The following is a 19,445-nucleotide window of genomic DNA, read 5'->3' as shown; positions in this document are numbered from 1 at the left end:
TGCCTTGAGCCAGTGAGGTTGGAGCAGGAAGTATGTTTTGCTTCCTGATATGCTCGAAGCACTGCTGGAAAAGGCCCCAGGGAGATTGTGGAGGAGCCTAGTCTGGCTGCAACTAGGAGAAATGTTGACTTCACCGCAAAGGAGACCCCAGCAGGGAGGGCAACTGACTGTGGCTACAGAGCAGGACCTGAGGAAGTTGCACTTAAAAGGCTGCAGAAAGCAGTGCAGTCAGTGTGACCACAGAGTGGTGAAAGTCCTTGTGCCACCTAGGACAGCTTGGGCTGTGCATAAGGTGAAGATTCCCACACCAAAGGGTCCTTGTGAGACTGTTAGGAGCTAGACTTTTAAGTTGCGCTGTTCACAGGAGTAATTTTGTCATTAGGTTTCCATGCAGGGTTTTCTAGGTTATATTACAGACTTGCTGCATCTACATAATGCAGCAAACTGCACAGTTGTTACTGCACAGTCATTTAGTACTTGCAGCCCACACTCATAAAAACAGGACAAAGTGACTGGGTGTGGCTAATTAATTTCCTCCAACATAACAAGCCTCACTGGATTGATAAACACAGTGCCATTAAACACTTAAGTGCCAGTATTAGCCAATACTTTTGTAAAGACAACAGATGAAGGACAATGCTGCCACAACAATGAAGCTGTGAGGAAAGTAAATTTTCTTATTGAAATCATTATGCTGCATTCTGCATAAGAGTCAATGAAAGAAAACATAGAGCATATTTTAAAGAGTGGGGGGTTCTTTAATTCACGATAGGAAGAAGACTACCAATTAAAAGACCTGAATTGTGGGTATTGGCATCCTCAATCAAGAGGAGGATTTCACAATTTTTTTAACATGGATGCCAATAAAACAACAGGAGATTCTGCTGGTGAAACAATACTAACCAACATGAAGAGAACAAATGCAGAAAGTCAGATACCTTAATGGAGTAGTTCAGCAGTTCCCAATTTGTGGTACGGAGACCACCAGTGGTATGTAAACAACCTGTCAGTGGTACACATTAACAGCTTTATTATAATTACTTTATATGACACAAATTTTCTGGTAGTACTTAGGTTAAACTGAAAAAAATGCTGATGGTACTTAAGGTTGTATTGTTTTAAATGAATGGTATAGAATCTGTCAGAGATTGGGAACCGATGGAGTAGTTAGTCTAATTGCCTTATGCACACACCTGAAACTTTATAATTTGCCTACAGTAGAGAAATCTTGCTAGCTACATAATTAATCTATGACTGGCAAAACTAGTTGCTCCAGAAACTACACAATTACAGAGCAGCCACTCTCATTAAAATCTACATAGGTTTACTGGGTTTTAAATGATAGTTTAAACACTGCACTGTCATTTAGTACTTGATTAACCACATACTAGATGACTATGCAGTAACTGATGATACTGCACAGTCCTGTCCCCACATGGTTTTTTTTAGATGCTACTGCACAGTAGCAACAAACTACTGCACAGTAGCACATTACTACAGCACAGTAGGATCGCCGTCATGGTTCATGGCCCGCAGCACTACTGCTCCATAGCAATGAGCTACAGTGCAGTAGCTCGTTGCTACTGTGCCATAGCGTCTCGTGTAGATGCGCCTACTGTGTTCTAATGCCTATGGGTGTAAGTAAATCAGACCTGTTTGTACCCTCATGTTAAACCAAGGTAGAGTTGGGGACACTGAGTCACCACAGCCATGCACCCACACCCTATGCCCAGAGGGGTTACACTTGAATACAATTATCTCTTTAGTTTGTCAGGTATTCATATTCTTGTATGTGGTGTTTGGTGATTGTGTGTCTGTTTTTGTGAAGCACTTTTGTCACTTCTGGATAACGCACAATTATTAACAGAGGCAGAAAAATCTTCTCATGTACACCACCTATTTATTTGCATCCCTTATATCTGCCTTGATTTTTAAGCATGGTAAGTTTTCAGTCGTACAATTACACATGTGCAACCCAGTACTTCACGGATAGCTGTCTCAGGAACTGTATTCTCTCACCTGTTCCTCATTAATTGGAACATAGTTTGAATTGCTGTTTATAACACATTGTTGTGGCAGTCTTATGCAAACTTATTGGCATTGGTTGCATTTTACAGAAGTTCCCTCAGCCACTCCATGGTACATACTGTGTGTCAGTGCACTGGAACAGCAGTTGTTTAGTGGCACACAGGATAATTGTTGCACTATAATTTCTATACCAACATACCTAGCAATTGTGTTTACTAGTGGATGATTGAATAGCAAGTAATCCCTAATACAAGGCTCAATATATTAGTATTTTACTCCTTTCCCCTCTTATTAAATACCTTACAATACAATCTTGACACACACAGGATGACATGCTATTTATTTCCATAAGATTCCTTCCTCATTTGTTGAACTAAAAAAGTCCTAGGAGGGATTGGTCTACTATTATACTTGAAGGGAAGGTAATAAGTGCAGCCCACACTCATTAAAATAGGACAAAGTGACTGGGTGTGGCTAATTAGTTTCCTCCAATATAATAAGCCTCATTGAACTGATAAACACAGTGTCATTAAACACTTAAGTGCCAGTATCAGCCAATACTTTTGTAAAGACAACAGATGAAGGACAATGCTGCCACAAAAATGAAACTGTGAGGAAAGTAAATTTTCTTATTGAAATCAATATGCTGTATTATGCAATAAAAGTTGATGAAAGAAAACATATAGCATATTTTAAGAAGTGGGGGTTCTTTAATTTACATGATACGAAGAAGAATACCAAATTAAAAGACCTGAATTGTGGGTATTGTCATTCTCAATCAAGAAGAAAGAAGATTTCACAATTTTTTTTTAACATGGATGCCAATAAAACAACAGGAGATTCTACTGGTGAAACGATACTAACCACCACAAAGAGAACAAATGCCGGAAGTCAGAGACCTTAACGGAGTAGCTCAGCGGTTCCCAGTCTGTGGTATGGAGACCACCAATGGTATGCAGACAGACTGCCAGTGGTACGCATTATCAGCTTTATTATAATTACTTTATATGACACAAATTTTCTGGTAGTACTTATGTTAAACTGAAAAAATTGCTTGTGGTACTTAAGGTTGTATTGTTTTAAATTGGTGGTGCACAATCTGTCAGAGTTTGGGAACCACTGAAGTAGTTAGTCTAATTGCCCTATACATACACCTGAAACTTTTATATTGCTTACAGTAGAGAAATATTGCCAGCTACATAATTAATCTATGACTGGTAAAACTATTTGCTCCAGAAACTACACAATTACAGAGCAGCCATTCTCCTTAAAATCTAAATAGGTTTACTGGGTTTTAAATGACAGTTTAAACACTGCACTGTCATTTTCACTGGTGGCTTCCAAATGTATGTGTATTTGTATAGTATTTCTTAAAAACTATGAATTGCACTTAAGTTTAAAGCAAATGGCTTAGACAATGAATAACTGCACTTCATCTACTGAGATGGCTGTTTAATCGGAGTTAGCTGGTAAAAAGCTTCTCATGTACCACGTATAACACTGGCTAATTCATACAACTGAAGTCATATCACATCTTGAAGAATGACACAAACTACAGAAAAAGTTTTTAGGATGATAATTGTTCTGCAGATGGTAACTGGCTCTGAGTTTGTCTCTTGCGTGCCACTGCTGCGCGCAAGGCCTGAAGAATCAAGTTTTCATTATTCAGGATGTTGTAATTAGTCAGTTTCAGAAGCTTGTTGAAATCCTCTGCTTTCAGTGTGACCTCCCTTGTAGAGTATGGGGAAAGGAAACCAGAGACATCAACTTTGCCCATTTCCATTTCTGATGCACTGCGTGGTACACCTGAGGAATGAAAACAAACAATGGGTTTCACTAATGAGCCACTGGGTACACTTAAGGGGCATATATCAAACTAATTCACTCTGTCAAGAACTGCCATGAAGGAGTTCACAACTTTAACTAACCAGAGGATGTTCTTTGGCAGGGCTATCCCACGGGTGGCCTGCAGGACACATGTGGCCTGTAAGGGTTTAAGTTACAGCCCCTTCAACTGCCACTCATCCTATTGCTCTAGCTGCAACAGCAGCCAAGGTTACTGATTTATCTTTTCTTGCAACTGCTGCTTCCTTCCCCCACCCTAGGGGGAAGAGCAATGCCATGAAGCATGAGGAGCAGAGGGTGAGTCAAGGGCCAGACAGGTGCATGGCCCATTGGCAGCCAGGGGCCCATGTAAACATGGTGTAGAAGTTGTGGGGGATGTTGTCTTTGCAATGCATGGCCTGGGGATTTGTGGCCCACCTGGTATGGTCCATGTGGCATGGGGCCCTTACTGTTGCAGCCTGGTGAGCATGTGGCCCCCAGACACCTGAAAGTTGGACAGCCATGTTCTATAAGTATCACTAATACAATCCTGTACTTTTTTCTTTTAAACATGAGTTTTAGTCAAAGCCCTATTGTATTAAGAAGGAAGATGAAGATGATTGAATTACAATTAGCACCCCCTAGTGGCCAATCTATAGAATTCAGAGAGTGTCTTACAGAAGACTGTGCACTATCCAAAATGTCTCAATACAAGTGAGCAAATATTAAAAGGCATGCTGAAGGCAGGAAGAAACAGAAAACCAGTAGCCCTAAAAAAATTACCCTACTAGAAGACCATAGGAACTTATCCAGAAAAAAGTAATGGCAACTAAATTAAGGAAGCAGTTTGTTTATTTATTTACCTTTTGTTTTACTTTTTCAGGATAAAAAATAAGATTCATAAATATAATATAATATAAAGTACAAACAGCCCCTTCCCAAAATACCTCAAAAGCCTAAAACAAACTCCTTTCCTGCCTACAGCAATTTTCAATAAACAAATTTATACTTCAAAATATGCTTAGTATTTCCTTGGAGTCTATGTGAGATGCTGACTTCACAGTAGCCAAACAATAGTGTGCAGTAGTGTATCACAGGATAGACAGTGCTAATATGCTGCTGCACAGTAGTGTCACTTAAAAGACATTCGCCAGTGCTACTGCACAGTAACTTCGGTTACTGTGCATTTATTTAGTACTTGTTAATACAAGTACTAAATAAATGCACAGTAATGACTGTGCAGTGGTGTCTCATGTAGATGCACCCATTGTAGGGAGTTCTCTGCAAACGCCAGCATAACATGCAACGATGAGCAAAAGAACCAATAAAACATTAAGCAACGTTAAGAAGAGAATTGAAAACAAAACAGAAAATACCATTATGCCACTGTATAAATCCATGTTGCACCCACATGAATGCTACATGCAATTCTGGTCTCTAAAGCTTAAAAAGGATGTAATGAAATTAGAAAAGGTACTGAGAAGGGCAATCAAGATGATAAGATTTATGGACCAGTTTCCATACCAAGAGAGTTTGAAAAGGCTTAGGACTCTTCAATATCACAAGAAAAGGCTGAAGAAGCAGGAGAAAGGGGTCTATAAAATAATGAAGGGTATGGATAAAATAAATAGGAAACTATTACTGACCAATTTCTGGGAATACAAGAATTAGGTGGCACCCACTGGAATTTTCAGAATGCCAGTTTAAAAAACAAACAAGAGGAAGTACTTGTTTACACAGGGTGTAGTTAATTTGTGGAAACTTCCTCACATGAGGTTGTACAGGCAGATAGTATAACCAGGTTAAAAATGGATTGGACAAATTTATGGATGAGAGGTCCATTGGGAGTTATTAAATGGAACAGTCAGGGATGTATCCTCTGAAATCCCTAAATAGATGACGACAAGGGATGGATCACTCTAGATATGCCCCATCCATTCGCTCTCCTTCTAAAGCATCTACTATTTACCATTTCAAAAAGAAGATACTGAGGTAAATAGACCATTGGCCTGACACAATAAGGCACTCATGTTTAGACTCTCATATTTTTATTCACCTTAAAAGTTGGTGAACATGGACACCTGAAAATCATGAATAAGGATGGCTGTCCTGGCTCCACTTTGAAAGACCTTTCCTCCATTCTTCAATAGTTCACAAGAACAACTGCAAGATTCTAAGCTCTTTAAGGTTTTTTTTAATTAAATACTTTATCTTTAATTGCTCCCAGAAGTGCATGTGAAGTTAGTGTAATTCACATTTCACAGATGGGCTCATCCAAAATTCATCCCACCAAGCAGATGAACCATTAACATGTGTTAGGCTAAAATTTCTGAAATACATTTAAGGTTAATGCATCCATTTTCATCATGATATGTCTATGACTACTAGCTTATGAACTACATGTTATGAAAGTATTCTAAAAATCTTGCCATTTGTGGCAAGGATTTTGAAATACACATAGGGCACAGACAAATGACATTTGTTGTGCAATCCACCCCTTGAAAACACTCTAAAGCCATGCCCTAACAGAAGAGCATGGCTACAGAGCACTCCATCACAAAACACATTTTTTATCTGCTCTGGTGCTGGGCTTCTGCAGCACAGCCCAGCCCCTGGTGCTGTCTCTGATTGGGAGGAGGAGAAGGCGGGGGAGGGAGCTCAATTCTGAGATTTTCCAAGCTGTGCTGGAGTGTGGGGAGTGAGTGGATTGGACCCTGTCACCTTGGGGGAGGGAAGACTCCACTCCACCCATTCCCCCCTCTCCAGCATGGCTGGAAAAACCCCAAAATGGACCTCCCTCTCCTGCCTTCTCCCTCTCCCATCCAGAGACAGCAGGGGAGCTGGGGGGAGATGGGGTGGGGGACAGGGGAAGAGGCTTCAGAGACCCAGCCTCTCTCCCTGGAGCAGCTCGATCTTGGAGCTCAATCCCACACCCTCCTAACCCAACATCTAACATCTGTTGGGTCAGGAGGACTGGTCTAACTCATGGCACTTTCTCTGAAGCGCCATGAGGTAAACCAGAGAGATGCACTTCCATCTGTACCCATAAGCAGAGGAAGCAGTTAAGATGAGTAAGGAAAAATAGTTGTATTTCAAGGAAAAGATTGTGAAGGGTTACAGTTGTTTATTTGATATATTAATGCCAGTTACGCAGCTAGGTGAGCACAAGAAATTAATTTTCAAATTCTTAATCTAATCTAAAATTGCCAAATTTAGCCCATTTTCTAAATTAGTTCTCTGAAATTCTACTGAGCTTTTTAAAATCTGTTGCAAGCCCTTCTAACAATTACACCTGAATCTTAGGAAAACTGTAGTAGAGAGCACCCTTAGTTATTTGAATCCCCTTGGAACAGAAACAAAAAAACAAACTTAAAAACTTAAAAAAAAAAAAAAGTAAGATTTCATTAAGGTGAAACCAAAACAGCATTTTTGGTGTTAATTATTTAGGTTAATCATTTTAGGCCAACCCAAAACACTTAATCCAAACCAAAACAGAATAGATTGATTTGTTTTCATATTATTTAACTCATTAAGAACTTTAAAAAAAATAGGTCAATTTTTAAATGAAAAATGCTATCTCAAGGTGGAAAAGTTTCACACAAAATGTTGCATCATTTCCAAAATGTTTTGAAAATGCTGAAATCCAGTGTTTTGATGTTTTCAGGTTTTTCCTCTTCATTTTGGCTGAAATAATTTGTTGAAGTCAACTCAGTATTGTGCATGAGTCTGATTCAGCAGATTTATGATTTGCCAAAACAGTTTCACCCACTTCTCATAGAAGTTAGTCAAGTGCATATTGGCCCCAGATGAAAGAAATGTTTGCTGGCACAAAATACATCAACAGTCTCAGGAATGGATAGGCTGGGCATCCTTACTTTAATAACATGACTGGATATGCTTAACTTACCAGGGGCTATGAATCTTTGAAAGCTGTCATTCACAAGAGGGAAATAAAGCACAATAGGAGCTCCTGGGGTCGCTGCATCTTCAAAAATGTAACACTCCTTTAGATTAGTCTTTTCTTCCTCATTCAGCACAGTTTTAGGAAATGGGATTCCCTGCTCTGAGAAATACCTAGAGGCATGTTCCAAAGGCTGGAGAAGAGTGAAAAAAAATTAGAAGCAGAAAAGAAGAGCATGATTTTCCTGAAGCCCTTACTTCTAATTTACACCTGTGTCATGCGACTGAGCGGGGATGCCATTTTGAAGAATAACAACATTTACCCAGTGAATGTTGAGTTTTTAATGGTGCCCACCACAGATTTGTGTATCTGTACTTATATACATGGAAGTCTAGGTGTGCTTTCTTTCATGGTACTGTATTCTCAGTACACTGTTTCAATAAATTCATGCATCTAGTATACATGAACCATGTTTTTCTAAGCATGGCAAATACATGCATCTTCACATAAGCAAGGCTGACATTAAAAATAGGAACATATAACCCTATGGGAAGGGTTTCTGAACTCATTAAATTACTCTTTATTTTACACTTGGATGATTCCAAAATTAAATAAAAAGGCCAGGTAAAACCTAATATATTTAAATCACACCTGGCCTGAAAGCAAGCATTTCCATGCAAAACTTAGTTATTTACACAATGCTGGAATTACACTGGCCTTTAATGGAAGTGACACCTCTCAGTGCTTTAATTAAACCCAGTGTGCAAGTTATTTCTGCCAAAGCAAGAAGAATGCACATCACTGTCTACCTGGCAACATCCAAAATGTTTTCTTCTGTAATCAGTTTCCTCTTTTCATGTTTAAAAGTAGGAAGTTAGGAACACTGTCTGACAATGAATTACAGAAAAATGGCTAACACTAAAGATAACAAAAGTACATTTGACCCCTCTCACCAATGCCTGTGATCCTCCACTGTAGTTTAAATGCAAGATAACATCCACTTTCCTCTCTGGCTTCATAAGTGGTGGGCAACTGGTATCATAGAAAAATGCAGTATCTGCCATCTCCAGGTGCTCTGCAGTCTCTCTCAGTTGATTAGGAGAACTATCTAGCTGAGTATCTAAAAGGTAAGCATGTGTTGTTATAAATGAACCATTGTAGAAGCTGATCCTCTGTATCTTAAATTTCCCAGGTTAGAGAAAATAGAAGTAGGGCTTCCCTCCCATCAAACTCACATAAACATTTTCTTTGGATTGACGATACACTTTTATAACACAGTCACCACTCTTATGTTGGGTGAAGGGTATTATTTCTTTCTGCTTACCCATTATTTTTAATTTGTTCATTAAAATCTATAAATCATACAAAGCCAAAGCTGAAGATGTAGACATATGTAACTAAATCATTTTAAAAGGGGAGGGAAAAACTTACTACTCAGGAGCAGGTATTAGCTGTTCCAATTCAATTGTTATGTCTGTCCACTCTTGTATAGGTATAATAGAACCAAACCACTGTAAATTTAAACCTGAATGAAATATATCTTACATTACAACAATTTAGTCCCACTGATACTAGTACAGGAGCAGGCAGATGAATCTGTTTTATCAGAACTGCTGACATCACTCAAATTTAATACCAACCTTACTATTCTGCCTGCCCACACCCTAAGGCAACTCGTCTCTGTGACGTGCAACAAATTAAGTGGAAGCCCACCAAAATGATTGCACTGCCCTTCAGTTCCAAGCAACTGGACAATATAGTCAAAGTTTTGTTCAAAATTAGCTATTTGGGGTGGAGAGTTTCGGCAAAAAGTTATTTAATTCTCCTTGGCCTTCATTGAAAAACACAAATGAGAGTTAAATGTTCAGCTCTCTTCAATGAAATCCCTTTAGTTCTCTCCAAGGCACAAAAGTCTTCCTCACTTAATTCCAAACCTCAGAAGAAAACCTCTGAAAAAATAGAGGCAGTTTATACCTTTCCATCTAGAAAAGTGTTCATTCTGTGTATATTCATTGTGCATCTGAAAACCCCTTAGGAAATTGTGATACTTTGATACTGCTGGGCGGTCTGTCAAAACATCTCGAAGAGCGTTGGAAAGGCCACTTGCAGGAGTGAACATGCGAGTAGCTATCTCATGTGGCCTCTCAGGTAGATTAGGTTCCTCCTCTGATGAAAGGCAGAAGAAATGATACAAGATTAGACAAGTCACATCTTCATTGAAACAATTATTTATTTATTTAAAGCTTTAAATATGCATCTGTCTAAGAGCTGAATGCAAAAGCGAATGAAGCAAGGATTTCTTAGGATGATTTCTTTTATTGGACCAACTATATAGTTGGGATTAAGTTAGACAAGCTTTCGAATACAAGACACTCTTCCCGAGACTTTAGGAAAAATTGTCTAACTTTATCCCAGCTACTCAGTTGGTTCAATAAAAGATATTACTCTAAGACATCCATTCTTCTTGCATAATTTCTGGACCATCATAGCTACAACATCGCTCTTACACTACCATAACAAAGCTGTTGAAGTCAGTAGAAGTCTTCCAGTAGACGACAAATAAGGATAAGATTCACTATTCACAACATTGTCATAGTGTTTGTTCATTTGGGGAAACAGCTGGAAGGTCTTGCAAATTATAAATATGTTCTATAGATAGGCTGGTCAGCAAAGAAAGACTAAGGAAGATGAGGGCCCACTACTAAACAGGGAGGATGATGCAAAGATGGAACAGGCTGCGTCTACATGAAACACTGTACAGTAGTAGCTTGTTACTACTGTGCAGTAGCTCATTACTACTGAGCAGTAACGTCATTGGGCATGAACTACCGCACAGTAGTAATGAGCTACTGTGCAGTAAGTGTCACTAGACAACTGTGCTGGGATGCTACTGTGCAGTAACACTGGTTACTGTGCAGTCATAGGTTCATAGTTGGTAGGGTCGGAAGGGACCTGAGCAGATCATCTAGTCCGACCCCCTGCCATGGGCAGGAAAGGATGCTGGGGTCAAATGACCCCAGCTAGGTGGCCGTCTAGCCTCCTTTTGAAGACCCCCAGGGTAGGAGCGAGCACCACTTCCCTTGGAACTTGGTTCCAGATCCTAGCCGCCCTGACTGTGAAGTAGTGCTTCCTGATGTCTAACCTGAATCTACTCTCAGTCAACTTATGGCCTTTATTCCTTGTTACCCCCGGTAGTGCTTGGGGGAACAGGGACTCTCCCATTGCCTGTTGGTCCCCCTTGTCAAGTTCATAGGTGGCCACCAGATCCCCTCTCAGCCTTCTTCTGTGGAGGCTGAACAGGTTCAGCTCCCATAGCCTCTCCTTGTAGGACCTGCCCTGTTGCCCCCTAATCATGCAAGTGGCCGTCCTCTGGACCCTCTCGATGCTGTCCACATCCCTCCTGAAGTGCGGCGCCCAGAACTGGACGCAGTACTCCAACTGCAGCCTGACTAATGTCGCATAGAGGGGGAGGATCACCTCCTTGGACCTGCTCATGATGCATCTATGGATGCATGACAAGGTGCAGTTAGCCTTTCTGACTGCATCCCCACATTGGTGGCCCATGTTCATCTTGGAATCAATAGTGATTCCAAGATCCTTCTCTTCGGTTATACAAGTACTAAAGGACTGCACAGTAACAACTGTGCAGTCAGCATCTCATGTAGATGTGGCCACAGAGGAATAATTAGTAATTTTGGTGCTCTGAGAAGCAATGCTCAGGGAGAGGAATGCTGAGTGCCAGAGGAGCAGGGGTGCTCCTGTTGCCACCTCTAAATTAACACCCAGAGCTGGTGCATTGCTCACCCACCCTAATTATGCTACTGGGTCAGTAGCTGTTTTGCCTCAGTCTTCACCAAAAATAAAAGCTGCAACCAGACAGCTAATAAAAATTATATAGACAAAGAAGGGGAAAGGCATTGGGTCATTACAACAAAAGAAAGTGTCAGAATGCTTTTGGTCAGACTGACTGAATTCAAGCCTGCAGGACCTAATGAAGTTAATCTGAGGTACAGAAGTAACTGGCAAAAGGGATATTGGAGCCCTTGGCAATAATATTTACAAACTCTTGAGAGATATGCAAGGGTTCCAGAGGACTCGAAAAGGGCCAATATAATCCCCTTTGAAAAAGGCAAAAATAAGCTTGCAGAAATAACAGCTTGGTCAGTTTTCAATATTCAGGAAAATTATTTCAACAAATGACCATATTTACTCAAATCTAAGATGAGCCCCACTCACTTCTGCATGGGAAGAAACCCTTTGTTTTAGATTCAGATATGGGCCAGACAAGCAGCTGCTGCAGCTCCGAACAGGGCCAGAGTGATTCATGCGGCAGGTAGGGGGATACGTGGTCCTGGGGGCAGCGGGGAGAGCATGAGTGACAGGATGTACAGAGTGAAGGAAGTGCTAGGGAGGGGAAGGAAGTGCAGGGAAATGGGGAGTATATGGTGCTGGAGGGAGCATGGGGAAAGGATATGCAGTGCCAGGGAGAGCACAGGGGAAAGGGCAGCAGGGGGAGCATGGGGCTAGGGATGTGCAGAGTGGAGGGAACACAGAGGAGGGGTGCTGGGAGCGGGATGCGTAGAGTGAGGGAAGAATGAGGAAAGCACATGGGAAGAGGAGCGCAGAGCAAGGGGAGCAGAGGGAAGGGATACTCAGTGCAGCAAGAGCACGGGAAAGAAACGCACAGAGCAGAGGAAGGGGCATACAGAGTGGGTGGTGGGGGTGGAGCTGCTGCAACTCTGGTTCTGGCACTGGCACTGACCCTGACCTAGGTTGAAGGCTGGAGCCAGAGCTGGAGCTGTGGCTACTGCCTGTCCTGGCCTGGGTGCTCCATGCCCCTGGCAGAAACAGAGACTGAGCAGCTGAAAAGATAGCTAGAGGGACAATGGTAGGCGTGGGCCAAGGCAGGTGTGGGGGAAGGAAATGAGGGGGAGACAAGCAGCAGGAGGTCAAGTGGCAAAGGTCAGACAAGGGGCATGAGGCAGGCTGCCTGCCCTCCAGCTGCTGCTGCCCCTGCCACTACTTTCCCTGTGGCAGTGGTGCAGGGAGGGTGCATTTAAGAGGACCCTCCAATAACTAGATTCTAGACATGGAAAATTAAAATAATTTTATAATTTTGCATGTCTGGAATCTAATAATTGGGGGGCATCTTAAATTTGCAGTCGTCTTGGGTTCAGGAGAATACAGGATAACGTCAATGTATAACCAACTGGAGGAGGAAAGGCTTATCATAGGCCACCAGCAAAGAGTTGGAAAGGATCAGTCATGCCAAATCAATGTGATCTCATTCTTTGACAAAGTACCTAGTTGGGTACTTAAAGGGAATGCAACGGACATAGTATATATTAACTTAACCAAGCCCCCATGACCTTCTCATAAGCAAATTAGAGAAATGCAAAGGATAATTATATATAGATCAATGTCAGGCTGGCAGGAGGTATTGAGTGGGGTTCCACAGGGGTCTTTCTTGGGTCTAGTGCTATTTAATGTGTTTATTATTTGGCTGCTGGAATACAGAGTTTCCAGAGAAAATCTTCAGATGATACAAAACTGGGAAGGATTTTAAATACATTGGAGGATACCAATAGAATTCAGGAGGAACTTGACAGATTGGAAAGCCGGGTATAACTAAACCACAGAATTAAGTTCAAGATAAAAAAATGCAAGGTGTTACACTGAGAGAAGAATATTCAAAATAAAAAATACAGAATGAGAGAGAACTTGCTGGATGGCAGCATTGTCAAGGTGGATCTTAGGGTTTTGGTGGATCAGATGAAAGTCAGCAATGTGATGTAGTTGTAAAAAAGTAAATGCCATTTTTGGCTGCATCGACAGAAATATTAGGTGCAAGACACAGGAAGTGATTCTTGCATTCGTGCAGGGAGTTGGAAGAGGTGATGCTTGAGGTCCTTTCTGACCCTTCCATGAAATCTATGAAACTAAGCTCCATTGTACTAGGCACAGCACAATGGATAATAAATGACAGTCTCTGACCCAAAGAGTTTACACAGTATAAAAGAAAATATAAAGCAATTGATGGTATGAAGAAAAAAATTTGAATTCTTAAATCTCTTAGATTAAAGGTTGCACCTTCTCTAGTGAATAGAGAACAGGATTCTAGTGTCAAAAGGCTTCAGCAGAAAATGCTCTTCTTCCTAATTCAAACATTTACTATGAATGTTACTACAGTTCCTTGTACCTAATTCCTAAAATGAGAAAAGATCATCTGATTGTCTCATATTTCACTACCTCCTTTTGGTCAGGCCCTAAGCTCTGGCAAGTCTTTTTCACCTGAGGCGGAGCCTATTGATGGGGTTCCAACATCAACCTAAGAGATTGCTACTTATCAACACTACCAATTGTTTACCTCTCTCACTCCTGCCTCTTTCCTGAAGATGAGCAGGCTGTCACAGGTTTAGGAAAGCTAACCATTCTAGAGGAGCATACAGGACAAATAAAAATCAAATGCTATAAAACTAAGGATAAAGCAGGATTTACCAATTTCAGTCACTGTAGCTTGGGTCCATCTGTGCCAAAAGTCCTCTGAATTGTCAGCTGCATGCCAGGCATCCAGCAGATTCTTAGAAAATATACTACTCCACATTCCTATGAAATGGGAGAGATTTAATAAAATAATGAGGTAAAAACATGAAAACATTTAAATTGAAAACTGTTCTTTATTAACTCAAATTTGTTTATAAGTTTGCATGTAGTCCAGACAAACCGCTAATGAATAGATCCAATATATTCCTGGAGTAAGCAAAGAAGGATCTAAAGAAAGTCCATCCTGAAACTACAAAGCTTGTACGTCTTGTCAAAATTTAACTTACAAAGTTGCTCAGCAACCATATTTAAGGCACCAAAAGCCACTGGAATAAGAAAGTTGCAAAACCAGAATATCTTCTGAACACACAATAGAATACAATACATTGACGCATTCCTGAATTCAGCCTTTATTATCTTACTAGGGTTTTATGTTTTCCTAGGTCATTAAGTCACCTTGCATGAAGCAAATCCGAGATTCTGGGATCTTCTTCATCAGGCGGCCCATGTAAAACTCACTTCCAAAATCCTCAGCACGAATGAAGGCTCCATATTTCAGGAATCCCACCTCATAAGGAGTGAACTCCACCCATTCTGCAAACAAAGTCCCATAAAATACAATGAATACACAGAAATGCTCTTAGCCAGTGGGGAAAAAGGGTTAGAGGCAGAATAAACCTGAGCTTCAACTTTTGCAAGGTGGCATATAACTAAGGAACCACCACTGTAATACCTACCTTTTTTTTTTTGTACTATGAATGCTACTTGAAGGCACAGAGAGTGATTTAGGACATAAAAGAAGCCAGGGACCACCCAGTGGCCTTGATTCATTTCCAGGTTATGCAAGCTTTATCATTTGGCATATAGTTCACCCTGTGCAGGTGGAATCCATAATCTGCTTGCATTTAGTCAGGGAGCCAGCCCAGCAGCCCCAAAAGGACAGAAGAAAAATCTGGCCATTATTGACAGGGAGTGGAGCTGATTCAGTTTGTATCCAAAGCAGAAGCATAATTTAAATGCTGCTGCCCTGGGCAGCAAGGAGGAAGAGGGAGAGGGAAGTGACCGAGTGCTTACATCCTCACACAGAGGCTGCTGTAGTTGTAACACGGCATGAGTTGATGCTGTCTGAGCACAAGCTCCCCAGACATGGACTGGTGCTGCTGCTGCTGGAAGCAGTCATATGGATTCCCTGGGGCTGCCATTCTGGGAACACCTCTGAATCAGTGCCCAAGGCTGGCACTCTGCTTGCCCTCCCCCAAATTACTTTACTGACTGAAGGCAAACTGAACTGGGCCCTTCCTCTAGTAACACTGAAAATTCAGTCTCTTTCCACTTATAGGACCTTTAAAGGAAGCACCAATACAAACTCTGTCTACCCTCCCAGTGCAAAGCATCTGCGTGGGTGGGTAGACAGAGCAGGCTTTACAAAGGGAATCGATAGAAATGTTCAGGGGAATAAGATTGCAGCACAGAGCATATGAACATGTTATTCCAAAATGGTTAAATTTATATTTACTAATACTCTGACAGTGGTCAAGTCAGTTACTAATAGGAATGAATAAGCTGGAAGCAGTATAACGTGCAGAGGGTGGAACTCAACCTCAGGAGCCAGAACAACATCTATACATCATGTAAGTCTTTAAATGAAGTCTGAAAATAGTGTAACATTGCTTCATTTTTCACATCAGGACCTTTGGGGATTAACAGAATGACATAAGCAAGGCCGGCCCACAGTTTTTTGAAGCCCCCTGCAAAATATAGTTTTGGGGCCCCGATGCCAAGAAGCCAGCGTGGGCATTGGTGGGGGAGCGAGCGGGCAAAGAAGCTGGCAGCAGCGGCAGGAGGGGGGAGATGGCAAGTGACCAGACGTGAAGCTGGCAGCATCAGTGGCAGGGGTAGAGGGGTGGCGAGTGGCCAGACACAGGGGTTCCCTTGGCTATGGAGCCCCCTGCAGCCGCAGGTTTTGCAGGATAGGATGGGCCGGCCCTGGACATAAGGACTGAAAGAGCATACAGAGCAACTTCTTTTTCATCCAGAATAAGGTAGGTTCCTTCAGGGAAAAAGAGACATGGATATGGGCTGGAAACATACATCACCCATGTGCTGCCCTAAACACATTTAGGGCAGCACAAAGGCCAAGCAAACAGACATCCATGCCACTTGGTGTGCCACAAATACCCAACATTTATGGATTCTGCATAGATGGTACAAATTTGTGCTGCTATTTTACAGTAGACACCTGGTTGCTTTAAGGCAGAAAAGCATGGGCAGCCTGGAGCTGCCCACATTCTTCAGCCACCCCAGGCAGATGCTCCCAGGGCTTCAGGAACCTGGTTTCTGTGTGCCCTGGGAATGATGTATGTTCAGCGAATCCAGCTTGAGGCATGTCTCTTCGAGTTTCCCTGTTTGTAGAAATGTGCACCTCAAGAATCCGATTTGGGAAGCATCTCTGCAAATAGGTACTCCTCTGTTAGCAGGGAAATGCAGAGTTCTCCCATTTGTAGAGACATGCCCCAAGTGTTATCCCAGAAGTGGCAGGGCCCGGACCTGAGGAACAATGGACAGCCTTTGTTTCACCTAGTGAAGTGGTTCAGTTATGCCAGGACATATTCTATCACAGGTGATCTGCTTCATTTGGTGACATATGTATATATCCTACTTTCCTTTATATTTCTTTTGACTACTCATGCAGAATCAGCCCTAAATTGTGAATGAGAATACTATAAGGTTGAGAGACTCATTTTATTTCAGAATCCATAAGCTTAGATGCTTATCTGAGTATATAGACCTCTTGTATCTGCATGGTATGTCTGGAGAGCTGATCAGAACAGGCTCTTACATTATTTCCAACAATACCTACTGCCACTAAGGCAAAATAAAACTGTAAGAACAGCTTCTGTTTGCAGTACTTTTGCAAGCTTAACTTCTGCTGCAGTGACAAAATGCACAGCAAGTAAAAGCAAATTTATGATACAGATATTTTTTAAGTAATCAGATCTTCACAAACCTCCTAATAAGGTTGTTTCTGGTCTGGAGTGAGAGATTAGAAGATTTCATGTTTTCTGAATGATGTGTCCCGCCTTAGGAGTCTTCTTAGACTTAAGCAAAGCTATAATAGTGGAATATAATAATTACCTCTAAATTCTTTAGTGGTGATTTTGTCCTTCACGTTGAGTGCCAGGTAGATGGGTAGTGGGTTCTGACCAAGATTCACTGCCTTTCTCTGATCTGAGAGTCTATGGTGGTCTTTCTGTGTATGAAAGAAATGGTTAACTGACAGACTTCAGCAATGAATACAGACCTACCACAGGTCTTGGGATTTCACTGAACTGTATTAACTACCACCCGTGTACACCTGATACCTGATTCACAGGGGGAGAGAGAGATGCATTATGAGAAGAGGGTGTCTGGATCAGACTTGATTAAGGGTGAAGTTATATGTTATGCTTAGACCATACTAAATCCTAAGTCTGTGGAGTGTTACATGTTGTTAAAGTTAGAATGTGCTGTAAACAGTCCAGAAGAAATGCAAAAAATTCTAGAACTCTTGGTTCAGAGTTGATATCTTTTATGGCCGTATGTAGACAAAATGAAGGGTGTGTGTGCACGACACTTTAAAGCGGGATAAATGCTTTTGCACCACTTTAATGGTGTCAGTGTTTGCATGCCTCAGTGGCATATTGTACATTAATTCCAGCTGCTGTAGGAAATTCGGTGGCTTAATGCATCTTAAATGACTTGGAGGAGTTTTAGTTTGCTGTGCCTACACCCATGGAGAGAAGCACCGGACTCCGTGCAGCTCCGTGGCTCTGCAGGAAGCCCTGCAGGCAGCCTGGCAGCAGCCTAGGAAGGCAGGCTCTGCCCAAGAAAAGCAGTGAGCCTGATTTTTTTTTCCCCACCTGGAGCCTGCCTGCCTGCTTGAGCTGTGCAGGGGCCCGATACTTCCCTCCATGGCTGTGGTGCCCCCCAGGACCATCCAAGTTGGGACCAGCCCCCCCATGCAGCCCAAGGACCACTCCACCTGCCGGCAGCTCACCCTCCCCTCCTCACCGCCAGAGAGGCAAGTAAGTGTGGGTGTGTGCCTATTTCATCTACATACGTCCTATTAGATCAACTAAGAAATCACAAAAAATTATCTTTTTCTGCAAGCTTTCAGGCTCACAAGCCCTTCATCAAGCTCAGGGAAAATTAAAGATGGTAAAAAGTCCCCATAGGTAGGAAATAAACTTCGTTTTTGCACAGAGGAAGCTGAAGATTGAAGTCTCCCTCAGGGTCCATGAGAGTGTCTTTGTGCGTTGCTCTTTGTTGTGCAGATCAGGCAGGAGTTCTTCCCTGGGGGTGAGATGCCACACAGGGAGGTATAGAAAATTAGTCTGGGTGCTGGGGAGAAGGATGGGAGCAGTGTAGCCTGAGATGCTGGAGAACTGCACGTTGATTGTTTTATCTCCATGGAGCAGACTGAAGTTACCTTAACACAAGCTAGGTAGCATAGTGCAGAGTTAACCCTCGCCTGAGATGGTATAACCCTGAGATGCTCAGAGGGTACTTAGCATGAGTTAATGAACTTTAATATGTGTAAGCTTATGTTTTAAGTGCCCTTAGCATGGTCTATGTATAACGTGTAACTTCACCCTAAGATGAAATCTACTGGCCAGCTTATACTGCCCAGCTTATACTCTATTTCAGTGGATAATTTTTAGGGGTTTGCGAAACAGGCCATATTCGATTTGGATTTGGCCCAAATCGGGGACAGTGATTCGATTCATTGGTTCGGATCACAGTCCCCGATTTGATTCGGCTGAGTCTGAATCTGAAGACTCGATGCTGATTTAAAGAATCAGCGATTTGGCCATTAACATAACTTTAAATGTTTTTTCTACATACCTCAAGGTACCAGGTATGGCTCGTGAAAGCTGTGATGCTGGGACAAATGAAGTATGCCACAGGAGTGTGGGGGGGTGAAAGGGGGGCCCACATGCTCGGTGGTGAGCCCAGAAGTAGACTGGAATTACTTCCAGTCCACTTCCGGATCCACCAGGGAGCGCATAGGGGAGCCCCCCCAGCGCCCCTCCGGCTCAGTGATTGGCTGCGGGGAGACCCCAGGTGCCCCCCCAGACCAAGGAGGCACCAGTCGCTGAGCTGGGGGGGG

General features: G+C 42.2%; 1 protein-coding gene across 1 annotated transcript in view; it reads right to left on the bottom strand.

Annotated features, from left to right (window-relative positions):
• Window positions 1-1,523: 1,523 nt before the first annotated feature.
• Window positions 1,524-19,445, bottom strand: part of LOC102383974 (cytosolic phospholipase A2 epsilon-like) — a 46,593-nt gene continuing 28,671 nt past the window's right edge. The window contains exons 14-20 of the mRNA XM_006034074.3: window positions 17,432-17,546; window positions 14,753-14,890; window positions 14,252-14,359; window positions 9,728-9,919; window positions 8,707-8,873; window positions 7,760-7,946; window positions 1,524-3,834 (exon numbers count right to left, since the gene is read on the bottom strand). Coding sequence (XP_006034136.1) covers window positions 3,596-3,834; window positions 7,760-7,946; window positions 8,707-8,873; window positions 9,728-9,919; window positions 14,252-14,359; window positions 14,753-14,890; window positions 17,432-17,546 — 1,146 coding nt within the window. The 3' untranslated portion in view covers window positions 1,524-3,595. The remainder of the gene's footprint in view (window positions 3,835-7,759; window positions 7,947-8,706; window positions 8,874-9,727; window positions 9,920-14,251; window positions 14,360-14,752; window positions 14,891-17,431; window positions 17,547-19,445) is intronic.

This window comes from Alligator sinensis, unplaced genomic scaffold (genome assembly GCF_000455745.1).
Source record: "Alligator sinensis unplaced genomic scaffold, ASM45574v1 scaffold314_1, whole genome shotgun sequence".
Taxonomy (NCBI): Eukaryota; Metazoa; Chordata; order Crocodylia; family Alligatoridae; genus Alligator; species Alligator sinensis.
The sequence above is the reverse complement of the archived record's forward strand: the minus strand, read 5'-3'. Positions and strand labels throughout refer to the sequence as shown.